This window comes from Strigops habroptila, chromosome 15 (assembly GCF_004027225.2).
Source record: "Strigops habroptila isolate Jane chromosome 15, bStrHab1.2.pri, whole genome shotgun sequence".
Classification (NCBI taxonomy): Eukaryota; Metazoa; Chordata; class Aves; order Psittaciformes; family Psittacidae; genus Strigops; species Strigops habroptila.
In genome coordinates, this window is record NC_044291.2 from 5,290,861 (window position 1) to 5,318,723 (window position 27,863).

At 45.8% G+C, this 27,863-nt stretch overlaps 1 protein-coding gene across 4 annotated transcripts in view; it reads right to left on the reverse strand.

Moving 5' to 3' along the window:
* Positions 1-3,919: 3,919 nt before the first annotated feature.
* Positions 3,920-27,863, reverse strand: part of FUBP3 (far upstream element binding protein 3) — a 38,350-nt gene continuing 14,406 nt past the window's right edge. For 3 of the 4 annotated variants that reach the window (XM_030507002.2, XM_030507004.1, XM_030507003.1), the window contains 14 exons: positions 26,926-26,975; positions 25,260-25,331; positions 24,469-24,526; positions 21,755-21,917; positions 20,771-20,869; positions 18,648-18,752; positions 18,154-18,256; positions 17,410-17,510; positions 16,103-16,244; positions 11,292-11,452; positions 10,527-10,600; positions 9,982-10,058; positions 6,582-6,709; positions 3,920-5,562 (listed from right to left, as the gene is read on the reverse strand). In XM_030507002.2, coding sequence (XP_030362862.1) covers positions 5,554-5,562; positions 6,582-6,709; positions 9,982-10,058; positions 10,527-10,600; positions 11,292-11,452; positions 16,103-16,244; positions 17,410-17,510; positions 18,154-18,256; positions 18,648-18,752; positions 20,771-20,869; positions 21,755-21,917; positions 24,469-24,526; positions 25,260-25,331; positions 26,926-26,975 — 1,342 coding nt within the window. In that variant the 3' untranslated portion in view covers positions 3,920-5,553. Of the gene's footprint in view, positions 5,563-6,581; positions 6,710-9,981; positions 10,059-10,526; positions 10,601-11,291; positions 11,453-12,192; positions 13,492-16,102; positions 16,245-17,409; positions 17,511-18,153; positions 18,257-18,647; positions 18,753-20,770; positions 20,870-21,754; positions 21,918-24,468; positions 24,527-25,259; positions 25,332-26,925; positions 26,976-27,863 lie in introns of those variants that run through there. The other variant, XM_030507005.1, reaches the window with a different exon arrangement.

Below are 27,863 nucleotides of genomic sequence, written 5' to 3' on the forward strand. Positions count from 1 at the left end.
GGGCCGGGGCACGGGGCGGTTGGATGCCAGCACCTGCAGAGGCAGCCCCAGCACCGCGGGGCCCCTGCTGAGCTGCTGGGAAGCACCGAGTGTGAAACAGCCCCACAAGGGCCTTTCGGCCCCATGGCAGCACGGAGCAGGGGGAGCAAGGCGGGATTTGGATGGCAGAAGCAGGAAAACCTCTGCACCTTTTGCTCCCCTCTGGCAGTGACCTGGGGACGGGACAGTCACATCTCACTGCCATCTCTCCTGCATCCCACCATCATCTCTCCCAAATTCCAACACCATCTCTCCAGCATCCCATCATCATCTCTCCTGCATCCCAACACCATTTCTTTTGCCTTTCATCACCATCTCTCCTGCAGCACCAGCCTCAGCTGCTGGACTGGAATCTGCTTTAGTGACTGTACCAAGACACCAGTCCAGAGTGTTCCAGCACCCAGGGCAGGGTGTTTGTGAACCCTTCCAGGGACGGTGACTCCAGCACTGCCCTGGGCAGCCTGTTCCAATGCCTGAGCACCCTTTGAGGGGGGAAATTGTTCCTACTCTCCAGTCTAACTTAGACAAACCCCCTGCGGCTCCTGCCCTTTCCCAGCCCCATTCTCCCCAAAGCAAAGCAGTGAGTGACTCCACAGCAGCAAAGTTCCATATTCTCAGTGAATGGCTCAACAAGGAGCCCCGGGGCCGGTGCTGCTCACTGGGGCTCCTCTGGTGGCGAGTGATGGCTCACACAAAGGGAAGGGACCATCTAATCCCCCGGGACTGTGGCACCTGCACCCGGCCTGGCCGGGATTGAAGGGAGCGACCGGCCCCTGGGAACATCAGAGGCTGCTTTATAGCGGCCTTGAAATGGGATTTCCCCCATGATAAGGGGCAGGGTGGGAAGATAAGCTGGGGGGTTGTTGGTACCTGGCTCGATATCAGCACCAAGATGCTCTTTTGGGTCACCTGCCTTGAACGTGGTGCCACAGACATGGAAGGAGGCAGCAGAGGGGACCTGGGCACCCGCTGCCCCATCCCCCTTGTCACAGGGGTCCTGGTCCCTCCCCACCATCTCCTCCATCCCCAGCACCCACTGAGGTGCTGCTGAGACAAGGATGGGGACTCAGTGCACACTCGCTGCCCTTGGCTCCAAGGCTGCCACCTCCTCTCACCAACAGACCAGGGAGCTGTGGCTATTTCAACTCACCTTCACATCACACAACTCCAGTTTCCGCTGATTTCCAGCATGAAAAGTTGTGGAAAATCCCCTTTGTGTGTTTTCCAACCCTAAGAGGTCAGAGAAACACCCTATTTGCCATGGGCACCCTGCACCGCTGCTCCTCACAGCAAAGCCAGGGGAAAACCTCTCCAAACCAGCCAAGTAAAGGCTAAACAGCTCCTTATGTGGAATAAAACACTGCTAAAGGATACACCAACACCTTTATCTGCAGAGGCACAACGTGCCACTGGAAGATCTCAATTCCTCACCCTGCACCACAACCCTGTAAGGACCAACAGCCCCAAAACCCCCCTAAAGGGTGAGATGAACCGAGTGGGGTTGCAGGAGAAGCAGCAGCACAGGTGGGACCTCACCAATATCCACATCATGTCAAGAAGCTTCATGTTAAATACCCTGAGCTCTCCCTCCGACCACGCCGCCGTCACGCACCGCTTTACTGTAAAGACACTGTTGCTCCAATGCAATTAAATATTTAATACTTGGGGAAGAAAAAAACCCAACCCAACAGCCTCGTGCCTGCTTGTCTCTTTCAATAATCATCTCGGTTTAACTCGCAATGTCCGTGATGTAGCTCGTTCTCCAGTCATGCAAAATTAAAGGAAGCGTTTTAGGCTATCTGAAGGCTCTTTGAGATCTTTAGAGTGTCTTAAAGTCTCCCCTTTGCTCCCAAAAGAGCCTTTGCCTGCTCAGGCACACCCGATATAGAGCACAGGAAAGCACTGGGGTCACCGTGAGCCCATCATCAGTGACATGCTTTGTGAGGCTGCTGCTCAGACACGGTTTGCAGAAGGACCAAAGGAAACTTCATCTTAGAAACAGGCCTCTGTGCCTGAAGAGCTGCTGATGCACCAACGCACAGGGACTCACCTGGGATGGCCTTTAACCACGGTTCCTCCATCCCCAGATGCTGTGATCCAGAGGCAGAGCATCCCCCAAGCTGAAGGTCTCCTTGTGGGAGCATCTTGTTGTCCCCTGGGATTAACACCCAGCATTGGCCTCATGCTGGTCCCTGCAATGAGACAGGGGCTGTGTTGTGCCCACCACCGTCCTCCTACATGGTACCTTGGGGACCTGCTCCTTGTACCCTCCAGTTCCTGGCCAAGGCGCAGACAAACCCTCCCTGTCCCAAACCCTAATGCAGGCGACGTTTAATCCACTTCATTGGGGGATTAAACTTGCCCAGAGCTGAGCAGGAGACTCAGTTCCTCTCTTGGAGACCACGGACATGGCTTGAAGGCACCACAGCAGCTTCTGGGCTGTGCAATGACACAAGGAGCTACCAGAGACCCCAGAGTGAGACACGAGGTGCCCTGGGATGGGACTGACCATCACAGCAGCCCCCAGACAGCAAGAGAGAAGCAGGGTTTGGAGGAACCCAGAAGCCACCAGCCCCTATGAGGTGCCAAAACCTCTCTTCACCTCCTGCCCAGCCCAGCAGCAGCAGGTTGAACGGCTGCAGCTCCTCTGCCCCGAGCAGGCAGCAGTAATGGAACAACAAACTGCACAACTTGGGCTGGTTTCAAGCACTTTGGGCTGCCAGGACAGCAGAGCGCTGCTGAAACCTCAGCTTTGCCGGCACCATCTTAATGACAGGCCAAATTTCAAAGCCTTGCAAACTATTTCTTTGGCCTCCCCACCCCCTCGATAAAAGCCTGCATCAGAAAGAGATATTTCCATAATTCATCGGGCGGGTATTTCACTGGGGAGCCGCTCTCATCTGTACTTACAGCTACATTTAAGAAAATGCATCCTCCCACCATCCTGCGCCATTTACGACCATGGGCACAATCTGTAATACTCAGTCTTCAATTAAGGGACACCTTAGGGTTCATTATCACACAATTGCTCCCTGTGAACCATGCCAAATGCTGTTTTGGCACAGAGCTTGGAAGATGAATTAGAAGGAAGTCTTCTCGGTAATGCCCGCTCCCAATTCCCATCAGCAGCCTTTATGCCCTCCTCCAGCCATTTTTTCCCCCCTCTCCCCTCTTTCCAAGTGGCTTTTACTATCCCATCTTTCAATGTCTCTCTTGATTCTCTGGAGGTATATTTAGAGATGCTACATCTCCTTTTCTTCCGGCTCTCAACATGCCTCCCGCTCCCTGCTTTGCAGATGGGATCTTCTTTCCTCCCCCCCTCCTTCCCCCATCTGTAAGCCCCCACAGCCGGCTGGGAGCAGAGGATGGGGCTATTTTAGGTTGGATCAGCACAAAACTTGTGTTTTACAAGAAACGGAGCGCTGGAGTTATGGCCAAACTTGGATATAACTAAAGGTTATTGCTCCATAACGTGATCTAATGGGTGACGATGACCAGAGCCATGTCCCCCTGCATCCCCGTCTCTGCCTATTTGCAGGGTGGAAGGTGAATCCTGGATGGATTCAGCCTCAAAGTTAGGGAAGAGCAACAAGTTTAGCGCATTAAAACCAGGGGCTGCCACCTCCTCAACAAGCAATAAAACCTTTATATGGCTGTAAATCAGCTCCCTTCTGGCTTATAGAAACCTTCCCTTGATTAAAACAGGTCCTTAACAGCTCCAATCACAGCACCTTACTGTGGGAATCCTCAGTGGGACAGCGTCAAGTGATGCTCTGATGTGACTCTGATGGAGCTTCACTAGGATTAAGGCTGGAGCCGACTTCACCGGGCGCGGAGGCGAGAGGACGCGGGGAGCGAAGCGAGTGAACCAGACCGGAGATACTTCAGCCACAAGACACCTTGTGGAAATTTTATTATATAGAGTGTAAAATGCAACTGTCAGTCAAATAAAAAGAACACTTTTTGTTTTTAAACACCATGCTCAACATTATCCAATCGCAGGTTTTTGTGTGTTTTGTTTTTTTTATAGTTAGACATTTCAAGCATAAGGAAAACAAATAATACAGGAAAGAACCCAAGAACAGTAACTTCAGTACATTGCAAAAACGGAATGTCCCGCGGGGCAATTAAAAAGGCAAGAAAAAATAGCTTCAATTCCGTTTCTCCTTTAAAAATACACTGTTATCTGTACAAGAAACACTACAGTAAACATCGGAAAAATCATATTATCCCTTTTATTAAATCAAAGTTACTCAGCGCGTACTGTGGTTAATACTAGATTCATTTATTTCTCTAGGTAATCTGACAAATATTAGATAAGAAAATATTTAAAAGAACTGAAAAAAGCAAAAAAAAAAAACCAACAAAAAAACCAACCCAAAACCCACCTTGGAATTAAAAAATAGTTACTACCTTTTATAGGGTTTCTTTTTTCTTTTTCAGGTTCCACAGTGTTTGTTAAAGGTACTAATAGCAGATTCCTTTTAATATTAAAAATAACAGTATTTATATTTCTGAGCATAGAGGAAAGTTTTTTTTTTTTTTTTTATTTCTTTTTTTTTTTTTTTTTTTTTTTTTTTTTTTGGTTTTTTTTAGGGTTTTTTTTTTTTTAAAACAAGCTTGGAGGTCTTAGAGCCAGAAATGCAACGAGAGGAGGAACTGGACTGCTACAAAATCAACACCGTTTTATATTACCCCTTTAGAGTCTTAGAAATTATACAAACCCTACAAAACGTTTCCCGCCCGCCCCAGCCCGTCACTTGCCTGACAGCAAAACAGTCACTGTCTCAAGACAGAATTCACATCATTAATTACAATACATAGTCCTTAAACAAAAAAAACAAATGCAATAAAAATCAAAAGACAGCCAAAGTACAAGGAATTAGAAGTAAAACATTTAATGAATTTACATATTTAAGAATATTTAAATACTGTTTAAAACCTTTTTTTTTTTTTAGTCTTTTTTTCTTGGTTTTTTTTTAGGATTTGTTACATACCACCTAAGACTTCCAAGCCACTCTTTCTGTCGCAACAGAAAAGATTGAGAATTAAAAAGGAGGAAGAGGGAAAGGGAGGGGGGGGGGAAAAAACCCAACCAACCCCAACAAAATGAAAACACACACACACAAAAAAAAGCCACATGTTGAAATGTCACAGCTCTGGGGTGCGTTTTGGTGCCGGCAAATTCTCTGGCTTCTCTCCAAAAAGAATCCCGGAGGTTTATTATTATTTATTCTTATTATTTCTTTTAGCTTTCAAACAAATTTGGAAACAAACAAAAAAAAAAAATTACCAGCGTGTCCATGAGTTTTAGTACGTGACTAATTGCTCCTGATTCTTAGAAAAGTTCAGTATAGATTATCCTACAACTAGTGTTTCACAAACAGAAAAGTCTTCATCAAAATGTTGCAAATCTAGAAACCTCTGTTACAAAAAGGTTTTCTTCCACAATGATTCCAAAGAAAAAAAACGAAAAAAACAAAACCCAAATAGAATTGCCACGAGGACCTTGTTCTACTGCTCCTAAAAAGGGAGGAAAAAGGAAAAGTTACTCAGCGGCAGCAAATTCTTTCAGCTGTCCAACCCTCCTCCCCCCCGACACAGGCAGGTCTCTCATTCCCTGCTCCAGCCGAGCGGGATATGTACCTCCAGCGATGCTCGGAGCCGCTATGGAAGAGATCTGTGCCCTGAGCTCCACAAGCCTCACATCGAACAAGATCTCTCTTCTCTAGAGGGCCAGACTTTGAGCGGGGAATGAAGAGAACTCCCTTTTATCACCGCTTCTAGCTCACCCTTGGCCAGCGCCCGCGGCAAGCGCCGGTTCCCGCACTGGGCTCGACCTCGGCGGTGCTGAGCGGCAGCCGCTGCCTGAGGACGGGGCTGGCAGCCCGGGAGCATCCCGACCACCTCCTGCCCCACGGAGCCAGGGTGCAGGCATGGTTCGGTGGGGAGAAGCATCTGATCGGTGTGTGCTTTGAACATACTATTTGCCAAACACTAAGACATTCGCTCTGCAAACGCCGGCACTTGGGAAAGCCTGTGGGTACAAGCAGGATAAATCCCGCTCAGCCTCTGGTGGGCTGAGATTTTACTTGGCAGCTGGTTAATCTGAATTATTATTCCAACAGTTTTCTGCTCCTTTTCAGGACAAGGTGCTCCCTCACCAAGCAAGAGCCATGCTCTGATCCCCGCATACAGCTCGCAGGAGGAAAGGCAAAGCCTGCACACACGGTCCTGGGCTGTGCGATGTGCCAGTGTTGTGCTACCTCACCAGCCTGGCACCATCATTCCTTTAATTTCCCAAAACAGCCTGGGGTTTATAAGGAAAGCCCCCCAGGAAATAACCTCCTAATCCTCTCCCAAAAAAACCCTCACTCTGTAAAGGGAAATAAGATTCTGATGTTGAGCGATTACTTCCTCAGCCACAAACACCTCTGCTTCACCCTGTGAGCCCAAGGCAGAGTCTCCACACCAGGACAAGGCCAATGTACCCAGTCCCCCAAGGGAAAGAGCAGTGGGGTTCAGGGAACAGCAATACAGACCTGGCTGTGGGCCTGAGCCTGCCCTAGTGTCTGCCCGTAGTAAGCAGCCTGCTGTCTGTAATACTCTGCCCAAGCCATTGTGTAGTCCGGTTGGGAACTTGCCTGAGAAGCAGCACTGGCAGCATGACCTGGAGGAAAAGAAGGGAAAAGGTAGAGGTTGAGCAATTCAGGAAGAGTAAGCCCAAGCTTAGGATCTTCTTTTGTAAAGCTTAAAGAAGAGCCAGCTGCAGACATCTGAAAGAACGACAGCGGCTCTCTGCCGTTTGGATACAACAGGTCGGGCTTTGAGCTGCCTTGCAAGCAGCCAGAAAGCACCAAGAGATCATTCCTGCATCTGCAGGGACACAGCCTGACCGATTGCACCCTTCATCCTCGGCCCAAAGGCTCCAGCAGCATGGTGCCAAAAGCAAATCCAGGAGTTGGCATCACACGCTTCTTAACAGAAGGAGAAAGCCAGGCCCCTGTTATCCCACGTGCGCGGAGCTCTCCTGCCCTCACAACAACCCAGCTTCAGGTTTCTGGCTTTTGTTCCTTGTGTGCTATGTTTTCCCCAGGCAGGCCAACTGCAAGCATGGACACGAGGTCTGCTGTGGACTGTGGTTCAATGGGAGCACCTCTCCTGAGGTGCAACAGCAGACAGCACAACTGAGAGCTTTCAGTGGGAGAACTACATGCACCATCACCAAAAGGAGGGGACCACAGGGGTTCTGTAGAGGACTGGAAGCTAATAATGGCAGGGGATGGAGATGTAAGTTGTGTGATTACAGTTAACTCTGAAACAAGAGTTGGTTCATCTCCAGTAACCCTGTTCCACTCACTCTGCTTTTTGAAATACTCCTCCCATGCTTTGCTGTAATCGGGATGGCTGTTCTGCTGCTGGCTCTGTTGGCCTGTGCAAAGATGACAACAAGGGGCACATCAGTATGGAACAGGTCACAGTTACCAGCCAGCGACATCTACCTTTGCAGTAGACAAGCCCTGGATCTAGCTCCATTGCCGAGACTTCCCCCTGCAGCTTTCATCTTCCTACAGTGTTGGGCATCTTCAGTTCAGAGAAAGCCAAGAAAAAGCTCAAGTTCCTGATTTCACTTCACCTGCACAGTTAAAGGGCATCAAGGCAAGTCTCCCCATGCTGGGACCTGCTCAAGCTGAAGCACACGCGTTGGGAGCTGCTCAGTCGGCACATCCACAACACTCTCCCAACAGCCCCAACCAGCTCTGTGACACCATCTCCTGCACTGCACTAAGCGGTGCCAATGCCTGTACCTAGAGAGACCTCACAGACCCCAAAACCTTGGGCTTCACTAGCAGAGATACCCCTCTTTGGAGCACTAAGACACCTCCAATCCAGCACATCCGAGTGCTATTGCAAGGGAAGAGCCTGGGTGCAGAAGCAGGATGCCCACACTTCCCTGAGTCACAGTTAGAGCAAAGAGCCCTGAGCGAGACACACAGCAAGCAAAAAAAGCCCTGAACAGAAAACACAGCAAGGAGAAAACTGCAGAGAGAGGCAGGCACAGAGTGCTGAGCAGGAGCCATGGACAGCAGGCAAGGAGAGGAGGCACGAGTGGGGAGAGCTCTTTCCAACCCATCCAGGCTCCAGGCACAGCCCTGCCCCGCGACGCTGGCCTAAGGGGGGCTTTGAAGTTCGGGGGGCGAAGGGGGAAAATAATACACTGCAAGTGTGAAGTGGGTGGAGGGAACAGGGCAGCAGTGTCCTGTCCAGGGGGATAAAAGCGGGTTAAAAGACTTGACCAATGCTACAAGTCAGGACCTTTTCTGGCAGAGGTCAAGGCTGCCTCAACTGTCCACCTGCTAATGCCAACAAAGGACCTCCTTCAATGCCTTTTCTTCGAGGAGCATTACAGTGCGCAGCAGGCTGAAAGGACACGCAGCTAAATGCATTTCACAGCAAAATGTTTCCCCAGCCGGTTAATTTATTGAAGATGGGGGAAGTAATTAAAATCTAAATACATGTGTAGGGGGTGGGGGTCTGCCCCTCCTCCCTCGAGGAGGGCACTCTCCACTCTGTCCCTAGGAAGCGGCTCGGAGAAGGACTCGGCGGCTCTTTGACAGCCGTGAGCAAACAGGCTGCAGCACGCAGGGAAAGGACCCTTCTCAAGTCTGTTGTCAAATTAAAACTTAAAGTGCAAAAGGAGGTATTTACCTAGTTTCTTATAATAATCCTCCCATGCCTTGGTGAGCTCCACCTGGCCTGACTGGGTACCACTGTCATCTGCAGCAGAAGAAAGCGGTGAAGGCTGCTTAAAGCACAGCATTATCTTGTCTGTCCTCTCTCCTTACCAAAACTGCCTTCAGTATGTCTGGCTACAAACAGGAACACAGAGGTTCCTAAGTAGACATGGAACTATAGAGCCAACCTTTTTCCATCAGGTTCAACAGCAGAAATAAAACATCTGCCCCAAAACCACGGCATCGTGCTACTAAATCCATACAGGGGAAGGATAATGGCAAGGCAGGATGCTTCACTGGTCTTGGGAGCCACCAGAAACCTGACAAACTCACTGCAAAGCAGCTGTGTATCCATTGGAATACGAACTGCACTATTGGAACCAGGGGATTAAAAGGGTCTGTCATCATTACATCAGGCTGCAAAGCCAGGATGTGTGAGCTCGAGACATGAGTTGATATTGCAGGAAGGGAGATTTCTTCTCCCCAGTGGCTGGTGGGCAGGATAAGAGACTTGGAGGGAGATGAGAAATTCAGGGAGATGAGAAAAGACAAGTTACTAAAGTAAGTTTCTAAAGGCAGCTTGCAAGGCAAATAGCAACGTACATTTGATAAGCATTTATTCAGAGGCTTTATGGGAAGATAAAAATTACAATTTTGATAGGGTTTTCCCTGCTGCACTGACTGCTCTGCTTCCCAAAGCTCAGGGAAGTCCAGTGCTCTTGGGGGTGCATTTTCTCTATCTCCTTTCCCAGTCTTTCCATCAGACTGGGAGTTGAACAGTGAGAAGAGCTCATAAGGAAGGTTTGAAAAAGAAAATAAGCAAGAACTGATAAGGTCAAGAACAAAGAGATGGGAAGGCTCACCACTGCACACTGTGTGCCTGCTGGGGGAAATGGGGCTGGCAAGCGCTTGCTGGGAGAATCCCAAGGCAGAAATGTTTTTGTTGAAAAAGGAACAGGCAGCAAGGAAGAAGTTTCTACACAAAGACAGCAGAAACAGGCAGCAAGCAGTTAAGCACACAAAAAACATTACAGTTTTCAATGGACTTCAGCTTATTCTGAGCTCAAACACTGCAACATGCCCCCACATACCTCTTCTGCTCAGGAAAACGGGGCGGCCTCGTGGGTGAACCTGTGTTTGGCAGGCATGAACCAGCAATTGCAAAGGGAGCACCAACCCTTCTCCAACCCAGGTCCTAGACACTTACTTGGGACTTGCTGTCCAGGCTGCTGCCACGTCTGGTAGGTACTGCCCCAACCCTGCGTCATGAACGCCTGAGGACCACTGCAGGGGACAAAAAGGGATGCTGAAGTAGGCAGTAAAATAATTCACAGGCCACATCCATGAAGTTGCCCACAGAAATGAAATCGTCATTTACAGTCAGCAACTGCTGAGCAAACAGGTGGACAGGGAACAAGAGGGAATGCTGTGTAGGTGTGACTGCTGCCTGTGCATGAAGCCAAGATACACCACACTGAGCAGCACTCCTTGAGCTGTACGCAGGTCGGGTTTCTTTCTCACGTCTCACTAGAGGCAGGAGTTTTGGAGATGCCAATACCTACCTTCTTTACAACTTAACAGATAAAATCCTTCCTGTATTCAAGCTTAATCTCTCACTTGCTTCTGAATGTTCAATCTTTAAAAGGTTCCACTTACACACCACCCCTTCAGGACCCCCCACCCTTCTCCCAATGCTTTTATAGCTCCCAGCCATTGCCCACAGCCCATCCGTGATGAGAGGAAGCAGCTTACTTTTGATGAGGTGTAGCGGGTGCTTGGCTGAACGGGCTTTGACCAAATCCTCCAGGTCCACCCATGCTGGTACCCTGTCACAGAATCCACAAATATTTAATGGCAGCTCTAAGCACAAGGTGGAGGCAGCTAGTATGAGCAGTAAGAAAGGGGAGAAGACAGCCTGGGACACGTGGATCCTGAGGTTGGTATCAAGCCTTCTCCTCTCAGGCAATTCAGCACAAAGGTTGCTTTTCAGCTTTACCATGCCCCAGTTCAGTATTTTCCATACTTTCTTTTACCCAAGTGTCCCCATTCAGCAGTATTCCAGCCTGACATTATTAAGCTTCAATACCACAGCACTGCATTAAGTGGAAGATAAAGTCATCCTGGATTTACTGGAGCAAGGAGTTGAGTGTTACTTTCAGGATGATGATGTCAGGATTTTGTCATTCTCACGCAGTGACACTACTGTCTTCCCTTCAAAAAAATCTCCTTTGACAGCCTTCTCACACCTGATTATTGCTGTTCTTCCCTCTCATACAGCTGCACAATACTCATGTCAGCAAACAGTCAGATAGATCCTTCTGGGACCACAGCAAAAATTAGTCCAATGGATCCTGGAGGGCCAAAGTTCAACACAGCTGCTAACAGGCAAATGGTTTTGAAGCTGAATAATGCAAGCGTGTGTATTCTGTGCCATCCTCCAAGTCCAGGCCCACGTGTACCTAAGAGTGAAAACACCACGTCTGAAAGAGACAGGCTAAGATCAGAGATGGAACTTACACCAACTTTCTCATCTATGAGATGTCTAGCGAGCTCAATTTGCTGGGGAACTCCTCGGATTGTGAATATTCGTACACCGGGGTCTGTGTTTGGAGGTGGGTTTCTCTGGAGCTCCACATGAGCTCCCGACTGCTGATTTATGCTCTTGATGTTCTCACCACCTGAAGAAAAGAAAACCAAGATGTAAGGAGGGATATTCAGCATCTCTTTCCATAAGAGAGTACCAAAGTCAGGTTCTGGCAATAGAATATAGTTTCAGCTACCTTCTGTGTGCCCCAAAGATGTGGGCTGAGGATGGCAACAGCGTAAGAAACAACAGTACCTGAGCTCATATTGTTCCTTTTAACCTGCCTCACAAGCATAACCTAGAACTGTGAGCTACTGCAATGGCTTATGGAGTCATGGATGGTGCTGTTGTAAGAACACACACAGTTCTGCTGTGTGCACATCGCTAGGCTCCCAACAAAACACTGTGTGGCTGAGATACACTTTGACAAAGCAGATGCAAAAACTACTTACTGGGTTCTGGTGGTTCTGCACAACAACTCACAATCCTCAAGGAAAAAAGTCACCTGCAACCAAAACACGCCCCATCTTTCTTCTGTGAGGCTTTTATCCATCCCCCCATCACTAGACATTTCATTCCACTAAGGCAAAAGCCACCAGCTACATATCTTGTAGCTTAAAAGCAAAAGCTTAAGCTTCCTCACAATCATGTGCTGTTCAGGTTGTTGCCTTAAAGAAGCCTCTGCTTACCACGCTCCCTACTCACACCACAGCATGCACATCCCTCCGCACAACCACAGCAGTGCAGGATTATGGGCTGTCCTCTGCTATTTCGCAGTTAGTTGTGAGTGCAGCGAACATATCTGGCTAGTTTGTGACCTGGGTACACAAGTGCCTCGAGCAGGATGCAGCAGGGCCAGTCCAAGTAGATCTGATTTCCTCAAGACCTGCTATGTCCCAGTCTCTTAATGAAATTTGCTTAACAAAAGCGTCGGCCAACGTTACAATGGTTCAATTCTTCTTTTGGAAGCTCACACAACTTACAGACCAGCTCCACTCAACTGGAGGAATTAAAGGGTGCAGGGAAGGAAGGGGTTTTTACAACTTTTAAATCACAAATCCACAATCGCCAGCCAAAAGGGTGCACAACAAGCAGGAAAGAGCAAAGGAAACTGGGTTTTGGCTTGGTTTTAATTAAAAAGAATCTCCACAAATAATCTCCTCAATTTTGCTGCATTTCCATCTCTATACATCCAGCACAACTTCAAAACAAACTGTGGATGTTGCAGACACTTGTTCATTTCATTGTAATGGACTCGTGACCTTTTTAACATTTTAAAGCCTTCTTGGGGAAGGGAGGAGGAAAAGTTGCCAAAGGGCAATTAACTCTTTCTAAATGAATTTTTGAAGATGCATTTAACAAAAGATAATCGTGTCACATCCCTGGGCAGACAACAGGGATTGTACTGTGCAGCGAAAAGCCAACCCACTTATTTTCAAGTCAAGCATGGGAAAGGGTGAGATGAAGTTTCAAACTAAGAAGTTGTTTCTAATGTAATGCTTTTGTGTGATGCAGACTTGTCTGAAGCTTTGGTTTTTACATATTGAGGTGAGATCTGAATCAACAGCCACTTCATGAGTTTAATGAAAACAGAGGACTCTTTCAGCCAACACAATTTGGATCATGAAGGAGGGGGAGAATTTCTTTACTGGACAACAGAGTCATAACCATAGGTTGCTACTCACACAGCACACTAGGCTTCTCCTTCCAAAGGGGATTAAAAATTAAAGCATTCTCAAACTGGAAGCAAGGAGAATATAGATTTCAAATCATCTCTCCATTTAACATTCAGCACCAAGTCTGTAGTTGTTGGGATCATTTCCACATCAGCTCCTTCCTGGACCATACTGCAGGATCAAGTTAGTTGGCTCTCCAGTTTGGTCACAGGCTGCTATCCCCATACTGGGACTTGCTGCCCTTCTCCTCCCAACCCTCCAGCCTGGAACATGCCAAAGTGCTCCCTCCCATCCAAGCTATCCCAATTCAGCCTCCAGAGCATGCAGATGAAGTGACGAAGTCAACACGATGCTGCACGGTGCCGGAAGGAGTTCTTCTTCCCCCATGGTGAGGTGACCCGCTCGGCACATGGTGGCTGTCTATAGATGCATTCAGCAGCCTGCTCCATTCTTCTACCTGATGGGGGGCAGAAGTGATCCAAGAGTGGCCCCCCAGCTGGACGTGAAATCGTAAAGCAATTAATCAAAGCTGCTAAAAGGCAGAGCTGACAAGAGCCAGGCCGGCCGCGGTATCTGTCAATATTGCTGTATTTATCATGGAAATCCAGCGGGGGCCCAGAGAGGCTGCGGTTTGTTTCCAAGCACCACCAAACAGAGAAAGCACTTGACATGTGTATGGCGCTCGTCTCCACCCTTCCTCGAGTCTTTCAGAGAAGAAAAGCTGCACCTACCCACCCTCTAGAGGAAAAAGCTACGCACAGGATTTGCAGGGAGCCGAACGCTTCGTGTCAGCTCCTAAAGGCTCACACTCCCAAGCTGAGAAGTGATGCCCACCAGAAAAGGGCCCTAGATCTGTCATATACACCACAGAAACTGAGCAGAGAAACTTCCTCATTCCCTCTTTCTCCCTCTTCTGGAGTGGTGTCACAGAGCCGGAAGCACAGCACAGCAGCATTACCTGGCCACAACACCCAAGATATCCATTACTGGGGTGCTGACCTCAGAGACCAAGCTACCTGTGCCCAGAGAAGGTTGACAGCCACCTCGTGTATCACAGGGATAAAAAAAACCCCAAAACAAGCTGGAAACTGCTCAGAAACTGCAAGGAGGGAGCAAAAGCTTTGTCAATTGGTCACTGTTAAGAGAACCCCACTAACATCCCCTCTCCCCTTCACTGCTCCACAGGCAGTGGGAAAGGAAATAAGAACAATCAGGTGTCTTGAGTCAACAGAGAGTGTAGTACATCCATCCTGGTCCAGGCCCCAAAAGGCAGTGCTACAGCCATCACTCACTTGACAAAAATGAAGGCTGCAACAGACTAAGAGCAGAGGCACTGTAAGAACACCGATTACATGGTGGCATTACAAAGCTACAAGCACTCAAATCACCATACAACCAGTAATTAGTCACTCCAGAAAGCTTCTGATCTGGCTGGGTAAGAATCCCTATTTTGCTGTTGTGGAAACAAAGGTAAAAAGGTACACTTCACCCCCACAGCGAGCCTGTGCCAGGCCTTGCACTTGAATGCTGGGACAACCAACTCCACTACCTGCATTTATCTTTTCAGCATACAGTGCTCTCAGTAGTCACAAATGCTCCACTTCAGTGCGCTGCTGAACAACAAGTGACCTTTTCTGATCCTTTATTAAGGATGACTAATGGATACAGCAATAAAGTTTCATTATAATTTGATTTTTCCATACATGTAACTCTCACTTGTGGGCTTAAAATTTGCTTTGCTTAATCTTTTGCCCAACTGGACTGTTCAGTGAGATCAAGCACAATGGCTCTGCAATTTCGGCCTAACAAGTAGAGCATGTGTATTTACATATTGAGCAAAGTTTTCAGGTTTGGGAACAGGTTTACAGCAAAGAACAACATCTGAAAATGACTGCAGATGCACCGCTGATGTGCCTGTGCCCCTTGTCACCCAATAAGGCAGGAGTTCAGGGTGCTACAGGGGCCAGACACATGGAAGGGAACAGCAGGGTTGTGCAGCAAGGGAAAGAGGCCACAACACGTTTCATTGCAAGCTCGCTCCTGCTCAACAGGACAGCAGGAAACTAAATGCCACTGAAACATGGCACAATGCCCTCAAGTCTCTGCCTCCTTTACCGCTGTAGCTAATCGGTTCCTATTCTATTCACTTCAGCTCTGCTGAGGCTAAAAGCCAACTGTGATTACTTAAATACTAGTTAAGGCATATGCCATTCTTTCTGAAATGAGCAGATAGAAAAAATTAAATACAACTCCTTTGACACGTCAGTGAAGCATCGCAACAATTCAGAGCGATAGAGCTCTTCTATTCCTGGCTCTAATCTAAGTACTGCCATTACCCCATGTGTAGCTCATGCTCCATGACAAACTGAGACTGCTGCTGATCCTCTGGTTTCAAAACTGTCTTGGGGTTGTACTGGTTCTTGAGAGGAAGGTCAGATGACTCCTTGTCTATCTCCTTAGCATGGATTCAACAGCTAAGGCTGCCAAGAGACCTCTACGGCAGTGAACATGCTTGTCTGAGCAAGACAAGGTGCACTAGCCTGTTCCACGACAGGCTCAGATGCAAGCTTGGATACAGCTAAGATCCTGCTACTTCACTTTATTCATCAGACACTTCAGGTACGTGGTTGGAAGCAGCTACTGTTACTAGCACATTCAGAGACCTTCCATTTTATCAGACGTCACTCACAGACATCCAGCATGACGAAATGACTGTTCTGCTTGTCCCTGATAAACTGTTCTTTAAATGAATTCTCTATAAAAAACATCCACAAATGAACCTGCCTTTTCTCAGCCAGCTGCTTGTTATAACAAGCTTACTTGACAGCTCTGCACGAAGAGCCTCTCTTACAGATAGTGAACAAGGGCCCAGAGAGTACAATTATGAGTGAGAGCACCACAAAGAAAACAACCACAAGCACTTACAGCTTATTCCTATGGTGCATTCACCGGCCACTAAATACCTGCAATTACAGAAAACTCCAAAGCCTCACTGTCAGGCAGCAAGAATGTGACCATCCCAAGAGTGGAAGATTGCAAGATCTAGTATTTAGCATCACCAGACCTACCTTTGCCTATAACGAGACCACACTTATCAGCTGGCACCGTGTAGGTTATCTCCTGCATGCCTCCAGGTGTCCCAACACTCCAGTCCCCACGGCCACGACCTCTTCCTCGGGCGACAGCCAAGCTTCCAAACCCATCTCGTTCCTTGGGAGGCAAAACAACTGTATCAGTGTGTATTTTTTGCTGGCGCAATGCACATTAAAACCCAAATAAAGCAAGGTAAGTTAAACTGCCTTCTAATCAATGGCACTGAATTAAGATATTCTTGGACTTCGGTTTCACATTCAAGACTCTGAAGCACTTTAAAGAAATGCCAAGTAACGGAGGGTGCAGCTGCCTTCCTGACTCAGGAAGATATTTGTATTTTCTAAATGCATGCCTTTATATCTGCTGAAATAAACTTATAAATAAGCATCATCTACTAAAAGACTTTTAGTTTGCGATGGGGGCTTTCCTTAGAGCAACCAATAGATCTTGGCACTGACACAGAAGTTGCTTCCAAACCCTTTCAAGCGTCATTCTTTAAAGAAGTGCTGGAATTACTCAGCTGAAATGTACATTTTCCAGAACTTCCAAGGGAAGCTTTTAAGTTCAAAGACACTTAGAGGACATACCTATTTTGGGTAACTGAATTCTCCAAAAGCAAAGGCCGTGGGCAGTCAGAGGCTATCAGAGAGACCTCAAAACTGAAGTGGCCTAATGTTTTTACTTCTCATAATACAAACAAAACAACCTCCTTCATGAGTCTGCCCTACTGCTTCACTCATCTTTGTACTTCTTGCTCTTGGGCAATGCAATATTTTGGTGTCTTTTTCAGAGACAGTGAGCATTCCTTGCCTTTCCCTGCCTCCCACAGCCACTAGACAAGAGGACTGGGATCTGAAGTGGAAGCATCACTGAGTACTGTTAATGGTTTGCTGTCCAAGCATTACTCAGCCCTACTGAGCAGAGACTCCAGTCACTGTCTTGTGCTACTGCTGGACTCCACTCCACCAGGTCACTATTTCCAAATAATTTAAGAACAACTAAACATGAGAGGTAAACACAGAGCTACAGTGAGGCCTCATAATATTGCCTGAGAATTGGAGACCTTTGCATAGCTCAGTTAACCCATACGACATTAAGAAAACCCCAAACAAACAAATAAAACCCAAGCCCAGCAGCTCTGTCCTGGGCAGCATGTGTGGCCTACCAGAGGGAAAATTTCACAGTGCTGTTCTTCACAAGGTGGCCTCCATCCACACAGCTGCATACATGCAGAGTACATTCCCATACAAGCACTTGGCTCCCAGGAGCCTCCAGAACCCACCTGTGCTGTGAGAATGAGCTCACTGATGATGTGTGCTGCGTGTTGACACCTATCAGGAAGCCCCATGACCTGTGCGACTCTTTCAGAACTAATCCCATCATCTGTGAAGAGAGGTGGCAAAGACTAAATTAAAAGCAGAAAACATCCACCCATCAACAAAAGCATCCTTCTAGCACCACCACTGCTAGCAGCATTTTCACACAACGTAACTACCTCTTCCCTCCACCTTCAGCCCCCTCTTCCACAGACTGAAAGAACACAAAACCCAACCCACATTACAGATGGAACAACATTCAAAAGGCAACACTTCCAAATGTCAAAAAGCCATGAAAGAGACTGATATAATTTTAAGAGGACAAAGGCAGCTTTGATAGGTGATCAGACAGCCAAGGACCCAGAGAAAGTTACTTAGAATTAATCAACTCCTGATCCCCAAAGGCTTTAATGTCCTGAAGGAGAACTCTTTAACAGGAAATAAAAGGTTTATTATTGTTATTTTGTTTACCCAGACATGACTGTTGTGACATCTAATGTTTGCAAATCAGCTGTATATAATCTTACACTCTGAAAACCAGAAAGTGCATGAGGAAGCAGCACATCATACTTAAATGGGTTTCAGAAAGAGACACAATGCACCTTTAAATCAGGAAAGCCTAGCTGCTGTAACCTCAGATCAGATTCACTTTAGCAATCCCAAACTGGAACACTGGTCAGAAAGTAACGGCTCTCCATCCTCACACAAACCTGGTTTAAATTGAATCCTAACTCCAGCATCATTCTGAATCTTTTTGATCATTTCTCCATTTCTTCCTATCACAATTCCAACAGCAAACCTGGGCACAGAGACCTGATGGGAAAGGCAAAGCAGTATGAAAGCTCAGAGAACTAAACTGAACGACTGATTTTACAAGGAGATGCTCTTAACTACGAGGACAGACCACATTAGGCAGCTCCAGGCTACAGAACCATACCACTTAAGAAAAACAAACATGTGGCCACAAATTCCTTCCCCACTAAATGAACTCTGCACTACAAGAATGCAGCTTAAAAAGTCAATTAGAAAAGTGCCATCTGGGAGTCCGTGAGAACTCCTCCTCTTTGCAGCCAGACTCTCTCTTCTGGCAAAAGAACACAATGCATTTAAAAATAAGCTTACAGGTTACATGTGCAATTTGATGACTTCCACCCACTACCCATCCCACAGGGAGGTTAGCAGAGTAGTCGTGAAGAAAACATACCTCTATGCTGCCTCCTCCCATTCTAGAACTGAAATCATTGCGTACGCCTCGGAAGTCTGCCTGATCTTTCTCTCGGATGATCTCCAGTACCATTTCCCTCGCTTGCTACATGGGGAAAGAAGTAACAGTTAGCTTAAAATGATTCTGCTTGCCATCTTGGTGTTAGGGCCTCAACAGTGGCTAAGGGTCAGGCTTCAGGCAAGGTGATCTCCATCTGCTTAAGGGAAACAGCATTCTGATTTAGAATCTCTTTCACCACAGTCAATGGAGATCTCGATGGCATCTTCCACGTCTGACAAAACCTGCCCAGTGTGCAAGGTGGCGGTTTCTTGTGTGCAATTGCTCACTATTTCAAAAAGGCCCTTTAGCTTTTAAAATATCCTTTTTTTGTTTTTAAATTAAAGGAAGCAAAGGCCCTTTCTTACTGCACAGAACTGAAACCAATATAGTAAAGTAGAAACTGTGACAGCATAGCAGAGATCACGTCTCCTACAAGCTAGAGAGCATATACCAAGGAGGCAGGTGGGCAGCAGTGATCTTACTGACACTGGAAAATGTTAAGCCCAAATCTACAGCAACCCAGCAAGTGTCCCTGCCCATGGCAGGGGGTTTGAACTAGATGATCTTTAAGGTCCCTTCCAACCCAAACCATTCTGTGATTCTATGATTCTTAGACATTTTCTGAGACAAATGAATATTCTTCCTACCTACTTGCAGCCCTCAAGGCCATTCACAAGCTTGCAGGTAGCCCTGCCAGTAAAAGTGTACCTTGGAAATAAGCCAACAGTACTCACCATTTAAAAAAATAAAATAAAAGCCTACATGTCAAAACCAAATCCTTTGTGTCTATATAACACCGGTGAAGCTTTTGACATTTTGGTTCTATGTCCATGTTTCGGGGGCACTGATGAATCTGACTCCTTTCACATTTTCCATGCCCCCATGATATTTTTTTTACAGAAGAAAACAAGACATTTCAGAAATGCCAAGGCAGAAATAAAGGCAATGGGGAGATTTCACAGGGATTTGACAGTCTTAAACACTGTTGCAGCATCCAAATAATCCTACCAAACCCAAGGATTCATCAAGCTTCTTCAGTGCTTTCTAAGCACGCTCAACTTATTCTAAGTGCCTCAAAGATCTTTCAGCCTGTGCAGTCTCCATGATTGCTTGGCATCATTTATGGCACGGAAGATGTGACAACAGCAAATCTTGCATGGCAGAAGAAGCCACACTTGAAGTATGATTTGGTTAAAAGTAGCGAGACTGCCATTAACCACCTTTTTGCATCTCTATACCTCCACAATAAGTAGTTTGAAAAAACATTTAAATCTAAAAGCCCACTTGCAATAAGAGGTTTGTGAAATACAACCCAAACATACCACCTCTACACACCATCAACTGCTGCAGCTATTTATGATTAGGGAGATCCTATGAAACAGACCTATTAGAGACAGGAATGCTAAGCTAGATTTAATACTTGGCAAGGTATGTAAAGCACTTGCTGAGAAGTGGAACGTGCCACAGCTAAACTTTTAATTCTGCAATTCAATAACTCCCATGATGCTGCAATCTTCCAGTCTCCGACTGATCATGGGTTTTGGCTTTGAACCGCAGGTATGAACGTATCTGTAGAACCCTGACACAAGGAGACTGAGGTACCGACGTTAAGCAAACCCCTTGGTTTCAGGAGTTGTTGTGGGATTACGGTTTTAATTACCTGCGTCAGTTGGCTGTCTGAGATAGCAAACCCTCCACAGAACTTCCTCACATGTGTGATTAAGTCACTAAGAACCCATTTGCTCAAGTATCAGAGCTCTGATTTTTTACTACACAGACTGGAAAGCATTTCAAAGCTACTTTCTCCAAACTCTCCTCCTCAGCTCTTCTCCTCTGCCTGTCTAACACCTATGTGGAGTGAGAACTCCTAGGCTATGCCATAAACAAGCCAGCACTTGCTAGTCTGGTGGTTGAACTTGCTCTACTCAAACTTCACCTTAAAAACCAAACAAAACCAAGAAGGACCGTTACATTTACAGTTGGATTCAACTCCTTTAGATGCTCACAAATAAACTAAATTCCTCCTCAGTTCTCTGGGGCAACTGCTTACTTTTATTACATACCTGTACTTTAAATGCATCTCCAGTAATACGGAGAGGTTTATCTGCTCCAGTAGGCAATGGACCATCTTGGATCATAATCATTTTCACACCTGTTCGCTCCTGAAGAAAAAGCACAGAGCACTTTGCTAAGCAGAGTCCCTAGAGCAAGGGACTACATTTTGGTTACTAAACATTACGTAGGTGAAATCAGAATGCTACTTTAGCTCTTCGCAGGTACTTATAGCACAAATTCAGTAATAGTCCCAGAGTGCAAAGGATTGCCAGAAAGTGTGCTGCTCCTGATATTCTCTAATAGCTGCATCCCTTGCAAAGAGAATCCCTCTACCTCAACAACTGATTTTTCAGCCCTTTCCAAAATCTGTGGCTGTCTGCATATAATTGTTATTAAGTGACCAGCCTTACAACTATTGGATGACAAAGGCCTAATCAGGGCACTCAAAAGACCCTACATTTTTGACCTAGGTGCTTTTCCAAACCCCTGTCCTTTATAAAACTTGCACCAGATGGAGGAATAAAGAATGTCTAAGAACACAGATTCATACATAACACAACACTTTTAATTAGAAAGGGGTGGGATGAGAAAAAAAGACGACACACGCCAGCTTTACCACAGATCAGCAACAAAAGAGAAGCACAGCACTCTATGACAGCACGGCTGGCATTAAAAACTATTGCAGCAGCAGACTAGACATAGCCTTGTCTTGGCTACAAGGATCCCCTCCTAAACAGCACGCACCAAATGTTATCTAAAGCACATGAGTTTCTTTCACAGTTCTGGCAAAACTCCACTACATGCGTAGCTGGGGCCAAACTGATTTTGTTTGTAACACAAGATTGGATTTGAGTCCAGCTCTCCGAAGGCAGAAGAGTAGTCCCTGCTGTAGAAGGTTAGAGCATTTAAGGCTCTCCACTTCAGCACGCTCTTGTTGATCTAGAGAAGCTGCAGTAGGGAAGAGAGCCCTAAAGGAAATGCATCTTGCGCACCTGCAACTGTTTTATTGTTTCACCTCCTTTGCCGATGACTAGACCCACTTTGGATGCCGGGATCAAAATCTCCTGAATCGTACTGTTGCCATCAACATCGTTGTGAAAACCAGGTCCGTTCCGACAGCGATCTACAATCTGCCCCAGTAGCCGTTTTGCTTGTCTTTGGAAAAGAATCGAGGGAAACAACCATTAGACAACATTGTTCCACGTGACCAAGAGACCAGGAACCATCGGAATGAGAAGCGATTGGGGAGAGAAGAAGTGAAAAGATGGAGGAAACCATAGTTAGCACAATGTTTGCTATTATTTTTAACTCTTTGATGTATATTTTCCCCTATCATGATTACTTATAAGCAGTTTGGTTTTTGAAAGGGGAAGAGAGAAGGAAGAGCAGCAGCATGCTCTGACCTCTTTGGAAGTTAACTCTTGAGCTATAGCATTTGGGGTGTTTAATTTGAATGCAGATGCTCTAGGTTCTAAACTCCTCTGAACTTTTTAACATACATATAGTATTTGGTAAAACTCAAGCTCTGTTCTGCTTGGCCAAGACAAAAACCACACACTGCCCTGATACTAACACAGCACACTGGTTAACCACTCTCTGATCACAGGCAAGTGCCTTCCTCTTCTCTGCCTGCTCTTACCAGCAGCACCAGAACACTGTTCTAACGCAGCCCCTGCCCCAAGCAGTAGGTGCTGAAGCTACACCGCAAAGCAAGGCAAGGCAAGGATACTGCAGCAGCGACCAGTGAAAGACTGGGTTCTTCTACTCCTGCTGAGAAGAGACACACAAAGAAGCATTTGGGAGATTAGAGATCCCTTTTCCAAAACCTTTAGCATGTCAGACGTAGCCAACAAGGTCTCCATCTTGAAGATTCTTAATACCAACACATCCCCGTCCTGTCCTTCTCCCCCAATCCTAGCGAAGTAGGTAGAAGATAGCCACTGGTTCCCTATTCAGTCTAAAGCAGCATCTTCCCCCCTCTGCACTTCAGCCCAAGTTATATCAGGCAAGCTAGGAAGACTGTCTTTGCTCTGGTGATCTGAAGAAACAGTACAAAGTCACCCCTCACAAGCAGACATTCACCCAAAACAGCTCAGAGGGTGCTGATCTGAGGCTGCACAGATCAGAGCACTGCTTTCTCAAAAGGTGGGATTTCTGGAAGCCCACTTCAAATATTCTGGAAGACTCTTTAAGAGGTTTTCTTCATCTACCTTCATATCTTGCATAAAGTTCTTTTAGTGACAGTATAAAGACTACAACAGTTAATACACAATTATTTCAGATGAGAAGGGATCATTTGGAAATTAACCCTATTAATTGGCTACTGGATATAACTAATGGAAACACTCCTCTCTGAATCCTTCACGAATAAGTCTAACAGACTGGTTTCCTTACTTCATTTCCTTTTTTTCTACAAGTAACATGACAAAATAGTTCAAACAACCAACTTGACAAGAATTTTACCACAAAAGCAAGTGAATTTTGCCTAATTCCAGGTCCTCAATACCTTTTCTGCTTCACAAATTGAGTACTCACTCTTAAAAAGCTTATTTATATTTTATTTAAAGACAGCCTTGGAAATGACTACGTTTAACTGCTTATTTCAGAACCATGACGTTTTAACTATGCTTCTCCCCCATTTTCCCCCAACTGCATCTCATAAAGATAATATTTTGCTCTTGTTCTGAAATATCCTTTGCTATAGAGGGAAAAGCACTCCCATAGCAGCAAGAATACGTTGCCTGCCCTATAATGTGAGCTTGCCAATTATATTTATTCTGGCTCACTGCTTGCAGTATTATGGTAGAATAAGGAGATTTAAGTACCCTTAAATCTCTTAGGAATGGAAGAATGATGAATGTCTTCTCTTTAGAGAGACAGTCTTTGCGCCCATGTATTTTCACTATCAAATGCAACTCAAAGATTTCCAGATGGATTTTAAAAAACCCACCTACCCAAAGGCTGGGGAGAGAAAGAGCAGCTCCATATGTTAAGTGTGTTCCTGTAAGCCTGAGGATCCTGGATCCAGTTCCAGCAGGAGGTCCTCAACTGGTTTGTGAGAGTCTCAAACTCAGCTCCTGGGAAGGGGGAGGGAGGAAACACTGTCCCTAAAGTTTCTATAGGACTAAAGAGTAGAAACCCCTGATGGCTGGCCACGTGTCTCTACCATGCAGGGATCAGAATTCAAGACTTTGGTTCAGTCCTTTGCTTCTTGTTGGCAGTGATGCAGAGGCAAGCACACCCATGGGCCTCATGCTGCTCTGCAACACCAACATCTCCAGAGTATTCTGGAGTGGCACCAACAGGCTTTGGAGGCCTCATGCAGCCCTTCTTCAGCTGGAAGGATGGTCATCTCAATAGGAGTAGGGAAGCGAAGGGGAGAAGAGAAATGCCCTTCAGCAGCTTAGCTCAGTATCCTGGAAAGCTGCAGTTAGAAAACTGCATCCTAGGTGCCCTAAGAGCAACCTTGCCCTGCGAAGGGGAATTCCATGGAAATTTCTGCAGAGGGTTCAAACTGCAACTGGAAAAAAGCCTTTGAGGTGCACAGTTTAAAGCATCAGACCAAGAGGTTCTATGCTCTAGAGACCCTCAAGTTCCTCTAGGCCAGCATTTGCTGGTGTGGCTAACTAAGTAGCACCACTGACAGAGCATAGCATTAGGGAGAAGAGAGAGAAGGAGACAGGAGAGAAATTAAACCAGAACTCACTCAATGCTCTCTGGTGTCCCAGTGAGTACACAGGGCCTCTCGGGCATCCCACCACTGTCTACAAAGGAAACAAGAAGGAAACTTTTAATACATGGAATTAAGAAAATGGCAGCTGTTTCAGTAACTATCAAAGCACTAATGGAAGCACTGCCCCCTCCTCGCGCACAGAGCATGCTAATGAATTCTAAAACATCCAAAGGTCAACATACTTTAAATGATTTTCTGGATGTCTGCATTCTTTTAAAGCCTTCCCCACCAATTAAAGGGAAGGGTAAGAACTTAGACCACATTCATCAACAGTTTCCTGTGCAGCACTGCAGTAGTCTTCCCCAAAGCAAACAGGCACCAGCACAGAACAAATGGAGGGTCCCATATTTTAAGTGTAAGGCCAGTTGTATGAAGAGCTGCTGCCACCCTCCTGAAATGTCTTCTGCAAAGGGTTGGAGCTGACCAGACTATCAGAGACAAACTGCAGAGCTGAGCAGAGTGGTCGACCATGAGAAAACTCAATAGCTACAATTCCAGGTCTAAGTACAACACGGACTGTCTATTTGCACTGTACTCATCTGTTGGCTAAAGACAGTTCCTTAATTGTTTCATTCCCCAAACCACCTGACAAACCTGTTTTCTATGTTAGTTGGGAGGTCAGTCCCAGAACAGCTCCCCAAGCATGTTAGCCTTGTATTTATCAGCCGGTAACACGCCATGAGTGTGGCAAGGCGCCTGTCCTAATGGACACAACATCCTTCAACATGAAAACCTGTTCACCCGCTATACAAAGTGGCTCTTACCTGGAGCAATTTGAATTTTGCAGCCAGACTCTGCCTGAATCCGTGAGATCTGTTCTCCTCCCCTGCCGATTACTGAAACGAGTTCAACAAGCATCAGAACACACCATTTTCCCAAGTAACCACAGAGCACCTTCCCCCTTTAACTCCGCTGCAGCTATCTATAAAGGAACAGTTTGACTCCAGGATTGCAGAAGAGGCATCCACAGCATGACCAGATTTATCACAGCAGAAAAACATTAAAATACTGCTGAAAGTTATTCTATCTGCTTGGAAAAAGAAAATGAAACAAAAAAGCCTGTCTTGCACTGGAATGGAAATACACAGTATGCAAGAAATAAGGCAGTAGTTTGAGTGCTGCTATAGAAGAGCCATTTAAGTATATCTTGCTCAGCCTGAAAAATAAACCAGTTATTTAGGGTATTAAGAAAAGGCAAAGACTTTTATTTCTTTAAAATTCACCTTTTAAAGCCTCTTTTCAATGCTATCTGGCTGGTCTGCACTCAGACAACTGCTATGTACTGAAATGCTCTATCAACCTTAAGTGAAAACAAATACCCATCTCCCTTAACTCTTGGAGTTGGCACATCATTCCTTCACAGCAAGATACTAAGAAGAGACTATGTGCCAATCACCACTCATATCCTTCTCAGACTGCAAAAAGAGCAAAACTGTCATGTCAAACAGCTATGCCTGCCTCAGGATGCTCCCACAGAAGCTGTGGGTTTGCCACCCTCCTGCATCTGCCTGCCCCTAAAACCAAGATCAGATTTAACACAGAGATGATGCGCCAACAGAGCATGCAAGCTCCCCCCTTTCAGGCCTAAAGCATCCCTCCAACGTTCCCTCACATGCGGCACGAGGATCAATAAATCAAGAGCTCTGTCAGGCAAAGAGTGAGTGTTTCCTTTGCAGGAATTTGAGTTACAGTTTTATAGTGCCTTTAGAGTGGGGACAAAACTTCACGCACTAAGGGGTGATTACCACGGCCTGTTATTTTCCTTTTTACTCTCCATATATCAAATTGGAAGAGATACACAGATGTAGCAGTGGAATAGTCTACGCAATCACTGTAGTAACACATCAGCAGGAGGTGCCATTGAAAGGAAGAGTAATGATTATCAAGAGGAAGAGAGAAATTAGGATCAAGCTTGAGAGAGAAGAGCATCAGGAATGCAGATCTAGGAATAATTCTTATCTGAGCACTGCCTGCTGCTTGTGTTTCCCTGCAGCAAATGCATGAGATTTTTTTAATGAATTAAAATTCTGTTTAATTTCCCTTGATTCAAGTCAATTTAACATTTAAGTGTTTTTTTCTTCCCTCGACTCTCAGTTTTGTATAGTCAACAGAAGTAAAATGTTTCAGTGAGGGGAAATAAATTCACTTTTGACTTGTTTATGTACTATGCTAGTGGGAATTTAAAGGAAAGAATCACTAAAACTCTCAGTAACTTGTACCACAGTCTTATTCTTATTACTGGGATATGAAGCTTTTCCATGCTGTTTGCACCTGGATTTTAAACACGGGTCAGCTGGTCCCCATGAAGACAGCATTAGACAAGGCCTATCCAAGGCTGGTAAGCACAAAAACTTGTGAGCATGTCAGAATAAACAGCATTCCTGCACAGAAAGCACATCAAGAAACATCAAAAACATCCAAGGTACTTACTAAATCCAACCATTTTATCAGGCACTTTGAACTCTTCTGTTATTACAGCTCTAAAAAGGAAGGAAAATATCAAATAGTCATTACAAAGAACAATTTGGAAGATAACGATGTCCCTGCCATGGAAATCACAGCACAGGCACAGCATTAAAGCTTCTGCACACAAATAAACCCCCTGTCAAGCTAAAATCATCTGTTTTGGACAGGAACTCTCATGGTCACCTAATTTCTCCTGTGCTGGACACATTTCCAGTCTATTCTCCACCATCTTCCATAAAGCCAATGGAAGAACCTCTTTATTCTTGCTCCAGACACGTTTAACAGAATAACAGCAAAGTTTCTTTAATATTTAGCCTACACCTTCCAAGCTGTACTCTCTGCCTACTACTTTTGGATAGTAGTAGGCAAAAGTACCACTTTTGGATATTCTCTTGCCAACAGACACTAACCAAAGCCAATCCTGACATGAATGCGCCCTCCAATATTCACACAGATAAGGACCTGCTTGTCCTTACAATTCTTTTTCTTGGAGTTTATAAAAGCTGTCTTCAATTATGCTTGGAAGTCTTATTATTATCTCAAGACTTCCATATCTATTGCTCTTTGGACTTTTTCAGTGTGTCTCTGCAATTTCATAAGACCCGACCATAGCCAAGTTGGAAGGAATTAACTTTGGTTTTTTGCTTAGTCATTCCTATCTTGTAGAAAACACAACACAATGAATATGGAATTTGCATCTATTTAGATATGAATTATATACAACTTGTTCAGCAGTCTCCAAAGCAGTGAAACACCTGCATAGTAAGTTCAATGCAGGTTTTGTGATGAGGTGTATTAAAATCTTCCCATTTTTTGCTTTGTATCAGTTTGGGAAGGTGTAAAATACACACCAGCTAAGCTGCAGATAAAGCACCCTCCACCATCCTGAGGCTCACTAGCAG